Source organism: Malaclemys terrapin, chromosome 4, assembly GCF_027887155.1.
Source record: "Malaclemys terrapin pileata isolate rMalTer1 chromosome 4, rMalTer1.hap1, whole genome shotgun sequence".
Lineage (NCBI taxonomy): Eukaryota > Metazoa > Chordata > Testudines > Emydidae > Malaclemys > Malaclemys terrapin.
In genome coordinates this window covers 92,691,308-92,705,812 of record NC_071508.1, presented here as the reverse complement: position 1 = coordinate 92,705,812, position 14,505 = coordinate 92,691,308, and the positions used below count along the sequence as shown (strand labels likewise).

At 43.6% G+C, this 14,505-nt stretch overlaps 1 protein-coding gene across 11 annotated transcripts in view; it reads right to left on the bottom strand.

The window, feature by feature from the left end:
* The window catches only part of EXD1 (exonuclease 3'-5' domain containing 1), a 42,142-nt gene that overhangs the window by 24,762 nt on the left and 2,875 nt on the right, over positions 1–14,505 (bottom strand). For 10 of the 11 annotated variants that reach the window (XM_054025424.1, XM_054025423.1, XM_054025428.1 and 7 more), the window contains exons 4-6: positions 12,350–12,407; positions 3,134–3,264; positions 867–934 (exon numbers count right to left, since the gene is read on the bottom strand). In XM_054025424.1, the coding sequence (XP_053881399.1) occupies positions 867–934; positions 3,134–3,264; positions 12,350–12,407 (257 nt within the window). The remainder of the gene's footprint in view (positions 1–866; positions 935–3,133; positions 3,265–12,349; positions 12,408–14,505) is intronic. The other variant, XM_054025430.1, reaches the window with a different exon arrangement.

Sequence of the window (14,505 nt, the reverse complement as noted above, 5' to 3'; positions counted from 1 at the left end):
TCATAACAGGAGGCAATTAAGGGCTCTGTACACTTGTATCACTACAACTCCCACAGTGGACTTCCCAACTCCAAACTGATTTGTGACTGAGCAGTAGCAGTCCAGAGTTGCCAGCTTCCACACAGCGATCACCACTTGTTTCTCCACTGTTAGGGCAGCTCTCATTTTGGTGTTCTTGCGCCAAAAGGCAGGGGCGAGCTCCACACACAGTTCCAGGTAGGTGGCTTTGTGCATCCAAAAATTCTGCAGCCACTGCTCATCATCCCATATACGCATCATGATGCAATCCCACCACCCAGTGCTTGTTTCCTGCGCACAGAACCAGCAGTCCACCATGTGCAGTTACTCCGTGAATGCCAAAAGCAATCTTGAATTGTTTCTTTCCATGACATACAGCAGGAGTCATCATCAAATTCACAGCTAATGAAATACTGTGTTCATAATGCTCATCACAATACTGGAGAGCAGTGTAGGATCCATGCTTTGAGACAGAGATGGCAGGCACGCAGTTTACAGTGGCTGTTGAAAAGCCGTGCAAAATGTAGTTGGAAGCCCATGGAATAATGGGATGGAGAAAACTGCATCATGGGATGGTGAATCCCCCCCACACAAGGCACTGCAAACCCTTCCCAGAACACCCAGTGGCAGATGGTGGCGAGTTGCACAGTGGGATATCTACCCATGGTGCACTGCTCTGTCTGTCGATGCAAGAGCGCCAACTGTGGACACGCTCCGCCATCATAATGAGTGTTATGTGGACTGCAAAAGCAGTAGAATTACAGCGGTGGATGAGCGTTGATGTAACTTAAGTTGATTTAACTTTGTAATGTAGACATAGCCTGAATGTTATCATTGTTACTACTCACAGCAGGACCAAATTTCTGCTGGAATTGATCAATGACTATGTACTCCATATTTTCCTCTTCTTCCTCCTCTGCAATGAAAAACACAACATTAGAGATTTCTCCTGCATCAGTAATCACAGTGGATGTATATTTCATATCCACACTCAAGTCCCATTTTTTACAATAGCTATACACAGTCCCATCTTCCCTTTCCTCCAAAACAAAAAAGTCCAAGTACATTACTGCATTTCCAAACCAAGTTTGCTGCAACTATGCCCAGCAAATGCACAATGATTGTCAGCAGCAACTCCAGCCTCCAGGATTTTGATCTCAATGTGAAACAGAAACCACTAATGAGTTTTAAAAGTAATCTTTAAATGTAAAAAAAAAAAATAGGTAGGTGCCCATTTTAGTTTCTGTTATGAAATAGAGAGGAGGCAGGAAAAGTTTTGTAAAAAGATTTTTTAACATTAAAAATTCAGCTTCTGTCCAACCTGGAACATGTTATAATGAGGGCAGAACTACTAAGTGATGACATCACAAGAGAGTGAAAATTAAGCAATCAAGAGAGAAAGGGATTTTTAGCCAGTCTTAAAATTCTGATATTTTTGTTTTTGTTAATACCTAGTTAACAATAATGCTTAACAAACACCTAGAGAAAGGCTCTGTTTGAAAAGATTGAGCACTCCCTTTTCTTTCAGTTAAGGTGTGAGAGCTCACAACACACACCTCTTGCATCTGAAGAAGTGAGGTTCTTACCCACGAAAGCTTATGCTCCCAGTACTTCTGTTAGTCTCAAAGGTGCCACAGGACCCTCTGTTGCTTTTAACACACACCTCTGACACCCCCTGAAGATCTTCTAGCAAAGCTAGGAAAGACTGGACTTGACACAATCCTGACATTTCTAATTTTTTTTTTAAATGCAGGAGATTAAAAAAACCCTTCCTTTCAGTATTTTTGTCCATCTTTAAGAACTGAAAAAGAACATAAGCTTCACTTTAAAAAATCCTTTGCAAGTCATCATGTTCAAACTTTGCTCCATTCTTCCACTTACTGGGTTGTTGTAACTGTACTTCCAATACTGAACAGAATAGAAGATTCTTGTAGTGCCATGGTATCTGAACCCCTTGCAAGACATTAGCCAGATTTTGAACCTGGGACCACTTGCACACAAAGCAGGAGCTGCTCTACTTGAATACCAACGCACTGCAAGTATTCTCCAAGTATAATAACCAGCCTCATGCTGATCATCAATGGCCAATCAGGCTTAAGTTTTTAGTTGACACCACAAAATAATGAAACATCAGATTAACACACTCACAAGATGTATTGCTTATTGTATGAAATACTTTGACTTCTGTGCAAGCGTAGTTGTGCTGCTTTGTAAAAGAGTCATTTTACAGCTGGGAGAAATCCATAGTATAAGTGTTATGAAAAATGTATAATGTGACAACTAAGATTTCCTTTTATATAATATATATTGTATATTTTCATATTGCTCCTTATGAGCCTGCAGTTGAACATGGGAGGAAAAGGTGTTGTGAACCACTTGAGTTCAAAAGGTGAGGAGGGAGAGACTACAGGGCCACAGTCCCAGAATGGCTGCATGTTGATGCTGAAACAATCAACAGTGAAATAGTCAGCAAAGTTGACATTTAAATTGGCATCATTAGGCTTTAGTGTTAACTGATCTATGAGATAATTGGAGCCCATTTAATGAAGTTTATTCAAAGTGCCTCTTGAAGGCACAAGTACTAAAATACATTTATTATGGAGAGAACTTTTTCCTCCTCATTAGCCAGGACAAATTGGAGAGTATTTTAATAGCCGCTCCAGTGCCATCTTCTTGTTTTCCGTTTATGACAAGCCAAGGAGCTTGTACCATTCTGATGTAAACTTGCACTTCTGTTTAAGGTTTCAAGCTGCTTCATGAATAAGGGCTTGTCTACACACAAAATGGAAATGAAATAACTAAATCGGTTTTAATTCACAGTTAGTTATTTCAGGGCAAGTCTGTGTGTGGACTGCCATACATTGGAACAAATTGAAAATTATTTCAATTTGACTTAAGAGACAGGCACTCTTATTCCAAAATATAGGAGTCCACACACACATTTGCCCTAAAATAACTAAAGGTGAGAATTAAAAAAAAACCTATTTAGTTATTTTGGATTCAATTTGTATATAGAGTGTGAAAAGGATATAGAACCTGGGAAAGGAGCTAGTGTCACATACTAAGTGTTTGGCTTGCAGAAAGACTGAACTTGCATTCCTAATACCACAGTTACCTGCCAGGGTATATTTTAAGTTACTCAGGGTGGTGAACCGGCTCTCTGGGGAAATGCAAGTAGAACTCTGTGGGCTGTGCTCTGCTGGTTCTCCCCTGTGCATTCCAGTTCCTCCAGTAACTAGACTGTCCCTGCACAAGAAAACAGTGTAAGATATCACGTACAGTGCTGCAGTGAACACACATTGGGACATACAACATAAACTTGATAATATGTTCTAAGGCATTGTTTGACTTTCATCCAGTATCCTACACATACATACAGACATGTGGTGAGCTGCCCCACATATCGTAACAAGCTGCAGGAGGGAGGAGCAGGAACGCGGTGCGCTCAGGGGAGGAGGTGGGGAAGAGGCGGGGCCTGGGGCCGGGATTTGGGAAAGGGATCCAACAGGGGCAGGGAGGGGGCGGAGTTGGGGTGGGGACATTAGGGAAGCGGTCGGAATGGGGGCGGGGCAGAGGTGGAGTTGGGGCGGGGCTAGGGTGGGGGGGCCCGAGCACCCTCCGGTGCCAGGAGAAGTTGGCGCCTATGGAATGAACAGAACAGGTAATCATTAAGTGATCCATCCCATTGTTCATGCCTAGCTTCTGGCAAACAGAGGCTAGGGACACTATCCCGGCCCATCCTGGCTAATAGCCATTGACGGATCTATCCTCCATGAACTTATCTAGTTCTATTTTGAACCCTGTTATAGTCTTGGCCTTCACAACACGCTCTGGCAAAGAGTTCCACAGACTGACTGTGCACTGTGTGAAAAAATACTTCCTTTTGTTTGTTTTAAACCTGCTGCCTATTCATTTCATTTGATGACCCCTAGTTCTTGTCTTATGAGAAGAAGTAAATAACACTTCCTTAGGGTATGTCTACACTACGAGAGTAGTTCGATTTCACTTAAATCGAATATGTGGAATCAATATTACAAAGTCGAACGTGTGTATCCACACTAAGGACAGTAATTCGACTGTGTGAGTCCACACTCACGGGGCAAGCGTCGACATTGGAAGCGGTGCACTGTGGGCAGCTATCCCACAGTTCCCGCAGTCCCCGCTGCCCATTGGAATTCTGGGTCGAGCCCCCAATGTCTGCTGGGGAAAAAAATGTGTCTAGGGTGGTTTTGGGTAACTGTCGTCATCCAACTGTCACTCCCGCCCTCCCTCCCTGAAAGCGCCGGCGGGCAATCAGTTTGCGCACTTTTCTACTGAGTGACACCGCGGACGCCACAGCACTGTGAGCATGGAGCCCGCTGCGACCATCGCTGCAGTTATGGCCATTGTCAACACCTCGCACCTTATCAGCCACCTTTTCCAGAGGCAGATGCTGAGAAATCGGGCGAGGAGGCTACGGCAGTGCGATGAGGACATGAAGTCTGAGAGTGGCACAGACCTGTCACAAAGCACAGGACCCCACGCCGTGGACATCATGGTGGCACTGGGTCATGTTGATGCCGTAGAACGGCGATTCTGGGCACGTGAAACAAGCACAGACTGGTGGGACCACATAGTGCTGCAGGTCTGGGATGAATCCCAGTGGCTGAGAAACTTTCGCATGCGGAAGGGAACTTTCCTTGAACTTTGTGAGTTGCTGTCCCCTGCCCTGAAGCGCAAGGACACCCGGATGCGAGCAGCCCTGACTGTCCAGAAGCGAGTGGCCATAGCCCTCTGGAAGCTTGCAACGCCAGACAGCTACCGGTCAGTCGCGAACCACTTTGGCGTGGGCAAATCTACCGTGGGGGTTGTTGTGATGCAAGTAGCCAATGCAATTGTTGATGTACTGCTGTCAAAGGTAGTGACCCTGGGAAACGTGGAGGTCATCATAGATGGCTTCGCCGCGATGGGATTCCCAAACTGCGGTGGGGCTATAGATGGAACTCACATCCCTATCCTGGGACCGGACCACCAGGTCAGCCAGTACATTAACCGAAAGGGCTACTTTTCAATGGTGCTGCAAGCACTGGTGGACCATAGGGGATGTTTTACCAACATCAACGTCGAATGGCCGGGCAAGGTTCATGACGCTCGTGTTTTCAGGAACTCTGGTGTTTTTAGACGGCTGCAGGAAGGTATTTACTTCCCGGACCACAAAATAACTGTTGGGGCTGTGGAGATGCCTATAGTGATCCTCGGGGACCCAGCCTACCCGCTAATGCCCTGGCTCATGAAGCCCTATACAGGCGCCCTGGACACTGAAAAGGAACTCTTCAACTACCGGCTGAGCAAGTGCAGAATGGTGGTGGAGTGTGCTTTTGGACGTCTCAAGGGGAGATGGAGAAGCTTACTGACTCGCTCTGATCTCAGCTAAACCAATATCCCCATTGTTATTGCAGCTTGCTGTGTGCTCCACAATCTCTGTGAGAGCAAGGGGGAGACCTTTATGGCAGGGTGGGAGGTTGAGGCAAGTTGCCTGGCTGCTGATTACGCCCAGCCAGACAGCCGTGCGATTAGAAGAGCCCAGCGGGACGTGCTGTGCACCCGGGAGGCTTTGAAAGCTAGGTTCCAGAGTGAGCAGGGTAACCTGTGACTATTTAGTTTGTTTACAGAGAAGCTGAACCTGCCCCTGTTTCTTTACCCACTATCCTCTCCAGTTTCATACCCCGTTCACCCCCTTCCAACCCACGTTTAAAAATAAAATCACTGAAAATTTGTTAATGAACAATGTTTTCTTTATTACTGTTTTCGCAGTAAAGTGTTGAAACTGGGACGCAGACTGTGGTGGGGAGCGGGTGTAGTGTAGTGTTGCAAAGGACGCTTCTAAACTCGAGGAATGACACGCTCCTGCTTCTACAGTGGTCCGCACTGGTGGACTGATTGTTTCAACGGAGCCTGCCACCCCTCCTGTTCTGGACTCTGTGTGTGGGGGGCTATGTGACTTTGTGGCGGGGGAGGGCGGTTACAGATCCCCTGCTGCATGGCTCTGTGATCCAGGATAAGGACCGCTGCATAAGATCTGTAACCGCCCTCCCCCGCCACAAAGTCACATAGCCGCGCCCCCCCCCCCCCCCCCCCCCCGAAAATGAAAACCACCTCCCAGACTGACCAGGGTGCCTAGTGACTGCACTGTGTGTGTGACCTGCTGCTGAACCTGCCCCCGTGTCTGTACCAACTCCCTTCCCCCCCTTCAAACACAGTGTCCTCTAAAAAAACATGATGGAAACAGTAATTAACAGAAACGTATTTTTTATTAGCAACTAGACAGTTAGGGGATGAAACTGGGATGGGGGCTTGGGTGAGGTGGGAAGGAAAGGACTTCTCAAATTTTGGGGAATGACAGCCTTCTGGTACTTGAGCACTCTGCAGGGGTAGAGTGACAGTTTTCACGGACTCTGCAGCCCCTCCTTCTTGGTACTTTGGGTGAGGGGGGTATGGGACTTTGCGGCGGGGGACGGTGGTTACAGATAGACTGCAGCGGGGCTCTGTCCTCCTGCCTCCGGTCCTGCAGAACATCCACAAGGCGCCGGAGCAAGTCCGTTTGCTCCCTCATTAGTCCAAGCAGCGTTTGAGTCGCCTGCTGGTCTTCCTGCTGCCACCTTTCCTCCCGTTCGCTGTGTGCTCGCTGGTATTGCGACATGTTCTCCCTCCACTGGGTCTGCTGGGTTGCCTCGGCTCGGGAGCAGCCCGTAAGTTCTGAGAACATGTCGTCCCGTGTCCTTTTCTTTCTACGCCTAATCTGCGCCAGCCTCTGGGAGTCTGATGACCGGGTAGGTCGGGAGACAGTCACAGCTGTGGGATGGGAAAAAGGGAGTGAATTCCTCAGAAAGATAATTTTTTTGGTGAACAAAGAAAATAGTCTTTCTCTGTGAACAAGATCATTCACAGCACCTATCACATGCGCACTCAGGACAAGGTCGAATTTTCGGCCTTCGCATTCAGTCCCTGGGTCTTGCAGTGCAGATCACACAAGCGGAACAGGACAGCGGAATTTGGGTAGCAGGCTGACATGGTAAGCCGTAGACTTGTGGCAGCTTAAAACTTTAATAACACCACTGCCCTACTTTCACGTTCAAAGCAATGCTCCTAGCGTTGGCCAGTTCCTGCTGCCAGCAATCCGGCAAGCATGAACTGTGCCCCTATCCCACCCCCTCGCGGCTGTCCCCTGGAAAGATCCCTCTATGCTGCCCCTCTCCCACCTCCACCGCATGGCTGTAAACCGCTGGTTGCAGTTCTGTAAAGGAACAGGCAAGCAGTTCCAATACTAACATTCCCCTAATTCAAAGCAGGTGACCATGAGCGACATCACTCTGATGAGGATTTCAGACAACGATAAAGAACGCATGCTTTGTGAAAGCCTGCAAAGACCAGGGCCCTATGCCGCCATGCTGTGCAAGGCAATGATACCGGAGTACTTGATGATAGCCTGGCGCTGAAACGTTTCATACTACGGAGGACACAACAAGGCCGCTCTCCCAAGGAACCTCATGCAAAGGCTTTCCAATTACCTCCAGGAGAGCTTCATGGAGATGTCCCATGAGGATTTCTGCTCTATCCCCGGACATATAGACCGAATTTTACTGTAGCTGCACTGGCAAGGACTAAACAGTAGAGCACCTAGGGCAAACCAATCAAGAGAAACCGGACATTGTTTGATTTTTTTGCAGCAGTTGCACTGCCAAAGACTAAAACTTTAAGTGCCTAGGACAATCTAATCATGAAAAACCCAGAGTTAATATTAATGTTCTGTTCAAAATAAATGTTTACATGTTTAAAACACTTACCGGCTGATCCGTCCCCTCATTCTGGGTCCGGGTTAACGCCTGGGGATGGTTGGTAGGGGATCTCTGTGAGAGTGATGAAGAGATCCTGGCTGTCTGGGAAATCAGCGTTGTAAGCGCTGTCGACTGCCTCATCCTCCTCATCTCCTTCCTCATCTTCCCCGTCCACTACCATCTCCGAGGAAGCGGGCGTCGACAATATCCCATCCTCAGAGTCCACGGTCAGTGGTGGGGTAGTGGTGGCGGCCGCACCTAGGATGGAATGCAGTGCCTCGTAGAAACGGCATGTCTGGGGCTGGGATCCGGAGCGTCCGTTTGCCTCTTTGGTCTTCTGGTACCCTTGTCTCAGCTCCTTGATTTTCACGCGGCACTGCGTTGCATCCTGGCTGTATCCTCTCTCTGTCATGGCTTTTGAGATCTTCTCATAGATCTTTGCATTCCGTCTTTTCGATCGCAGCTCCGAAAGCACGGACTCATCGCCCCACACAGCGATCAGATCCAAGACTTCCCATGCTGGGGCCCTCTTTCTATTCTGAGATTGCATGGCCATCTCTGCTGGAGAGCTCTGCATCGTTGCCAGTGCTGCTGAGCTCACCACGATGTCCAAAAAGGAAATGAGATTCAAACTGCCCAGACAGGAAAAGGAATTCAAATTTTCCCAGGGCTTTTCCTGTGTGGCTGGTCAGAGCATCCGAGCTCGGACTGCTGTCCAGAGCGTCAACAGATTGGTGCACTGTGGGATAGCTCCCGGAGCTATTACCGTCGATTTCCATCCACACCTACCCTAATTTGACATGGCCATGTTGAATTTAGCGCTACACCCCTCTTTGGGGAGGAGTACAGAAGTCGAATTTAAGAGACCTCTATGTCGAACTAAATAGCTTTGTTGTGTGGACGGGTGCAGGGTTAATTCGATTTAACGCTGCTAAATTCGACATAACCTCCTAGTGTAGACCAGGCCTTATTTACTTTCTCCACACCAGTCATGATTTTATAGACCTCAATCATATCCCCCCTTAGTCAACTCTTTTTCAAGCTGAAAAGTCCCAGTCTTATTAATCTCGCCTCATATGGAAGCCATTCCATATCCCTAATCCTTTTTGGTTCCCTTTTCTGAGCCTTTTCCAATTCCAATATATCTTTTTTGAGATGGGGTGACCACATCTGAATGCAGCATTCAAGATGTGGGCGTACCATGGATTTATATAGAGGCAATATGATATTTTCGGTCTTATTATCTATCCCTTTCTTAATGATTCCCAACATTCTGTTCGCTTTTTTGACTGCCACTGCACATTGAGTGGATGTTTTCAGAGAACTATCCACAATGACTCCAAGATCTCTTTCTTGAGTGGTAACAGCTTATTTAGACCTCATTTTATATGGATAGGTGGAATTATGTTTTCAATGTGCATTACTTTGCATTTATCAACATTGAATTTCATCTACCATTTTGTTGGCCAGTCACCCAATTTTGTGAGATCCTTTTGTAACCCTTCACAGTCTGCTTTGAACTTAACTATCTTGAATAGTTTTGTATTATCTTCAAATTTTGCCACCTCACTGTTTACCCCTTTTTCCTGATCATTTATGAATAGGTTGAATAGGACTAGTCCCAGTACAGACCCCTGGGGGACACCACTATTTACCTCTCTCCATTCTGAAAACTGACCATTTATTCCTACCCTTTGTTTCCTATCTTTTAAAGAGCTACCGATCCGACCTTCCCTCTTATTCCGTGACAGATTACTTTGCTTAGGAGCCTTTGGTGAGGGACCTTGTTAAAGGCTTTCTGAAAATCTAAGTACACTATATCCACTGGATCCCCCTTGTCCACATGCTTGTTGACCCCCTCAAAGAATTCTAGTAGATTGGTGAGGCATGATTTCCCTTTACAAAAAACTCTTCCCCCAACAAATTATGTTTATCTATGTGTCTGACAATTTTGTTCTTTACTATAGTTTCAACCAGGTTGCCCAGCCTGTAATTGCCGGGATCACCTCTGGAGCCCTTTTTAAAAACTGGTGTCACACTGGCTATCCTCTAGTCATTAGATACAGAAGCCGATTTAAATGATAGGTTACAAACTACAGTTAGTAGTTCTGCAATTTCACATTTGGGTTCCTTCAGAACTCTTGGGTGAATACCATCTGGTCCTAGTGACTTTTTACTGTTTAGTTTATTAATTTGTTCCAAACCTCGTCTAATGACCTCAATCTGCGACAGTTCCTCAGATTTGTCACCTAAAAAGAATGGCTCAGGTTTGGGAATCTCCCTCACATCCTCAGCCGTGAAGATTGATGCAAAGAATTCATTTAGTTTCTCCGCAATGGCCTTATCATCCTTGAGTGCTCCTTTAGCATCCTGATCATCCAGTGGCCTCACTGGTTGTTTAGCAGGCTTCCTGCTTCTGATGTACTTAAAATTTTTTTTTGCTATTACTTTTTGAGTGTTTGGCTAACTGTACTTCAAATTTTTTTTTGGCCTTCCTAATTGTATTTTACACTTCACTTGCCAGAGTTTATGCTCCTTTTCTATTTTCCTCACTTAGATTTAACTTCCACTTTTTAAGGGATGCCTTTTTGTCTCTGTCTACTTCTTTTACTTTGTTGTATAGCCACAGTGGCACTTTTTTCATTCGCTTACTGTGTTTTTTAAATTTAGGATATACATTTAAGTTGCACGTCTATTCAGGTTCCTTTAAAAAGTTTCCATACAGCTTGCAGGAATGTCACTTTTGGCACCGCACCTTTTAATTTCAGTTTAACTAACTTTCTAATTTTTGTGTAGTCTCCTTTTCTGAAATTAAATGCTACAGTGTTGGGCTGCTGTGGTGTTTTCCACGCCACAGGGATGTTACATTTAATTATATTATGGTCACTATTACCAAACAGTCCAGCTATATTCACCTCTTGGACCAGATTGTGTGCTGCACTTAGGACCAAATCAAGAATTGCCTCTCCTCTTGTGGGTTCCAGGACTAGCTGTTCCAAGAAACAGTCATTTATAAGGTGTCAAGAAACTTTATCTCTGCATCCCGTTCTGAGGTGACATGTACCCAGTCAATATGGGGATAGTTGAGTTTTTTATTTGTATAGTCTCTCTAATCTCCCTGAGCATTTCACAGTCACTATCACCATCATGATCAAGTTGTCGGTAATATATCCCTTCTGCTATATTTTTATTATTAGAGCATGGAATTACTATCCATAGAGGTTCTATGGTACAGTTTGGTTCATTTAAGATTTTTACTTCATTAGATTCTACTCTTTCTTTTACATAGCGTGCCACTCCCCCACCAGCATGACCTGTTCTGTCCTTCCAATATATTTTGTACTCTGGTATTACTATGTCTCATTGATTATTCTCATTCCACCAATTTTCTGTGATGCCTATTATATTAATAACCTCATTTAATACGAAGCACTTTAGTTCACCCATCTTATTATTTAGACTTCCAGCATTTGTATAAAAGCACTTTAAAAACTTGTCACTTTTTAGCTGTCTGCCATTACATGATGTAATTGAATGGGATTCTTTTTCATTTGACTGTTTCTCATCAGATCTTACCCGTATTTTCAAGGAATACTGAAGCACCTGGCTTAGGATTGATCTACACAGTTTTATGGATTTAACTATCTTGGTTAGGGGTACGCTTTTATACCAAAACACTTACATCAGTACAATTCATAGTGTTTATAAGCTATCTCGCTATAAGTGTTGTTACACCATTATAACTGCATCCACACTAGAGGGTTATACCTCTTGAACAATATCTGTTTCTACACCAGTATAATTAAAGCAGTACAAGTGAGAAGACAAGCCCCTAAAGACATACGGGATCATTTATCAAAAAGCTTCTATTTAAAGGATTGATGAATACAGGAATAAGTTTTGTTAAAAGACTAAGTTAGACTTTTTGTACATGTAAAAGATTGCTGCTAAACAGAGTGGTATTCGCCTTGCAAACTCCAGTTTAAGGGAGCAGTTAGCAAAAGCCAGTCAATTCCCATTTCCCTTATGAGGGAAATTAAATAGTTTCAAATATGGCCTTGGGAAATACTTGAAAACCAAGTAACCTAACACAATTTGTGTTGGAGATGCAACTCTGAGTAGAAATGAAAGAGTTTTAAGTACAAATCCACATCTGTGCTATCTTCCAGATGTCACATTCACCTACATTTGATAAGGTTTGAAATGTAGCTTCCCCTGTACAACTATTTGGCCATGGATGAAGGTTTTTTTGTGAGAAATATTCCCTGGAAACCACAAGTTCATTATAAAACAAACCAAACAAATTATTCATTGGTGGAGGAAGGAGGAACATCTTAGAAGAGTCTTTTCAGTAATGGAAGCACCCCAGCCATCTCCTTACCCACTCCCTCTTAGAACAGTTCAACACAATCTTGGTGTCACCTAACTTTACACTCAAGATTTTCCATCCATTTGTTGGCTATTCTAATAGGTACATTCTTTTTCCAGTCATGAAAGATAAGTCCCTTCCAACATACCTGATGGGAGTTGCAGCTCCTCTTGCTGCATCTTGTTCCAGTTCCTCCAGCAGTTCCACTGTAATAAAAAACAACAGCTTTTGTTACAGTTCTAACATCAGCAACTCTTTGACTAGGAACTACATTTAATCCCCAAGAAGTTGAAGATGAGCCAGAACTAGTACTGACCAGTTTGGAACACAGTCATGGCAGGGCATAGTGAAAAATGGGGCATTCATTGTAAAAAGTAATCATAGATCAGATATCACAGGCAATAGCATGCAGTAGAAATATTTTACACCAGTGGCATTTAAGTTGAACCAACTGATGCTACAGCATCTCTACTGAAACCTATATGGCCCTGCATAAGGCCAATATTGCATCACCACAGTTTACAGATTAAATTTTGTTGTAAATGTGATAAACCAAAGGAGGAGGCAAGGATGTACAGTACATAGATCCCTCAGAGCTGCCTTTCATCTCCTTGCCCCCAATGAAAAACTGAGAGTGTCAGCAGTACACAGAAACAGATCTACACTAGGGACATTTCTAAAAAATTCACAATGGCTATCCCCAATGAAGCTTTAAAAAAGCCTCAGGAGTAGCATACTGCACATGAGTTATTTATCTGTGGGAGTGGCTTCAAAATAAAGTTATCTGACAGTTTGACTCCACAGTTTGTTTCATCAGTAAAATTCTTCTGTCTGAGAATGGAGTGCTCTGACTCCTCTGTCTTTTTGGATCTGGGGAAGAAGACAAGCAGAGGCAATAGTGATCACCCCAACACAGCCTTTCCACAAGGTGTTTCCATGAATTAATGAAGTGAACAAGACTAATAAATCTCAAAACGTACTTTGATCATTTAATTTGCCTAGTTTTAATTAATTCAGATAGTACTTCAGAGCATATTAATCTGTATCATGTGGCACAGTAGATTAACCAATGTAATGTAGCATACTTTATAAAAATACTTAAGGGGAGACCATCAACTTGAAATATTGTCAATTTTTAAAAAAAAGCGTTAAAGTAGTTTAAATAAAGAATCTGATCCATGGTTTGAAGCAATGGCCATCTTTACATTGACTGTAACGGGCTTTGGATCAGCCCCATATAGCACTTTATATGTTCAAGAACTCTATAAACATTAACTAATCCTAACAATGCCCTTTGAGATTGATGATCAAGTACTACCATTTTATAATTTTTGCAGTTTTGGATACTACTTCCCTTCCCTGCTGATTTTATCGTTGCATAATCAAATTTTCCTATTTTTTTTAATGTTCTTCTCACCTATATTGCTATGTGACAGGCCCAAAACAAACAAATGGGGAAACTGACTCATTATATAGGGAAAAGAGCAAAATTGAGGATATGCTAAGTGCTGTTATATGCACGAAGTAAATAAGCTGTGGGGAAGCGGAGAAAGAGGAACAGGAAATATTTTCCCCCTGACCTCTCAGCTATAGTAATCTTAGGTTTTATCTATTATTTTAAGTACATTTTCAGACAGAAGAATGATTTTTAAGTTGACAGTGTCCTTTTAAATCATAGTAAGAGACCTCATTATAACATCTACTATTACATTTTTGAAAGACAGGAAAACATCATCTATTTTGTGTGTTTTACAGAATGCAGAGTTTAATGAAATATTGAAGAGAGAGTTCTCATGTGCTGTTCAAATTATGATGTCTTAATGAGTCCCTTTAAAATGTTTTCAGTTTTTATTTACTCAACACTTGGATTATAAAGTTTTATTATAGTCAGTTTCATTTGTTATAATCAGTTTCATTTTTAACACAATTCTATTATTGGCTTAAACGCTCCAGGGGAAAGTGAAAATCTAAATGAAAGACTTCTCACTGAATCTTTTTCAATTTTGTTTTTTTCACCTACAAAAGTTTTGCAGACAAAAGTGCTAGTGTAGACAAAGCCTGAGATACTTACATGGCCCTCCCTGATTACTGTTGCATCTGAGCACATCACAATGTTTAATGCAGCTATCCTCACAACATCCCTTTGAGGAAAACTAGTACTATTATTCCCATTTTACAGATGAGGAAACTGAGGCACAGATAGGTTAGTGACTTGCTCGTCACAGCAGGGACTTGAATTCAGATCTCCCAAGTCCTAGACTAGGGCCCTTACCACTGGGCATCTTTCCTCTCCTTACTGAGGAG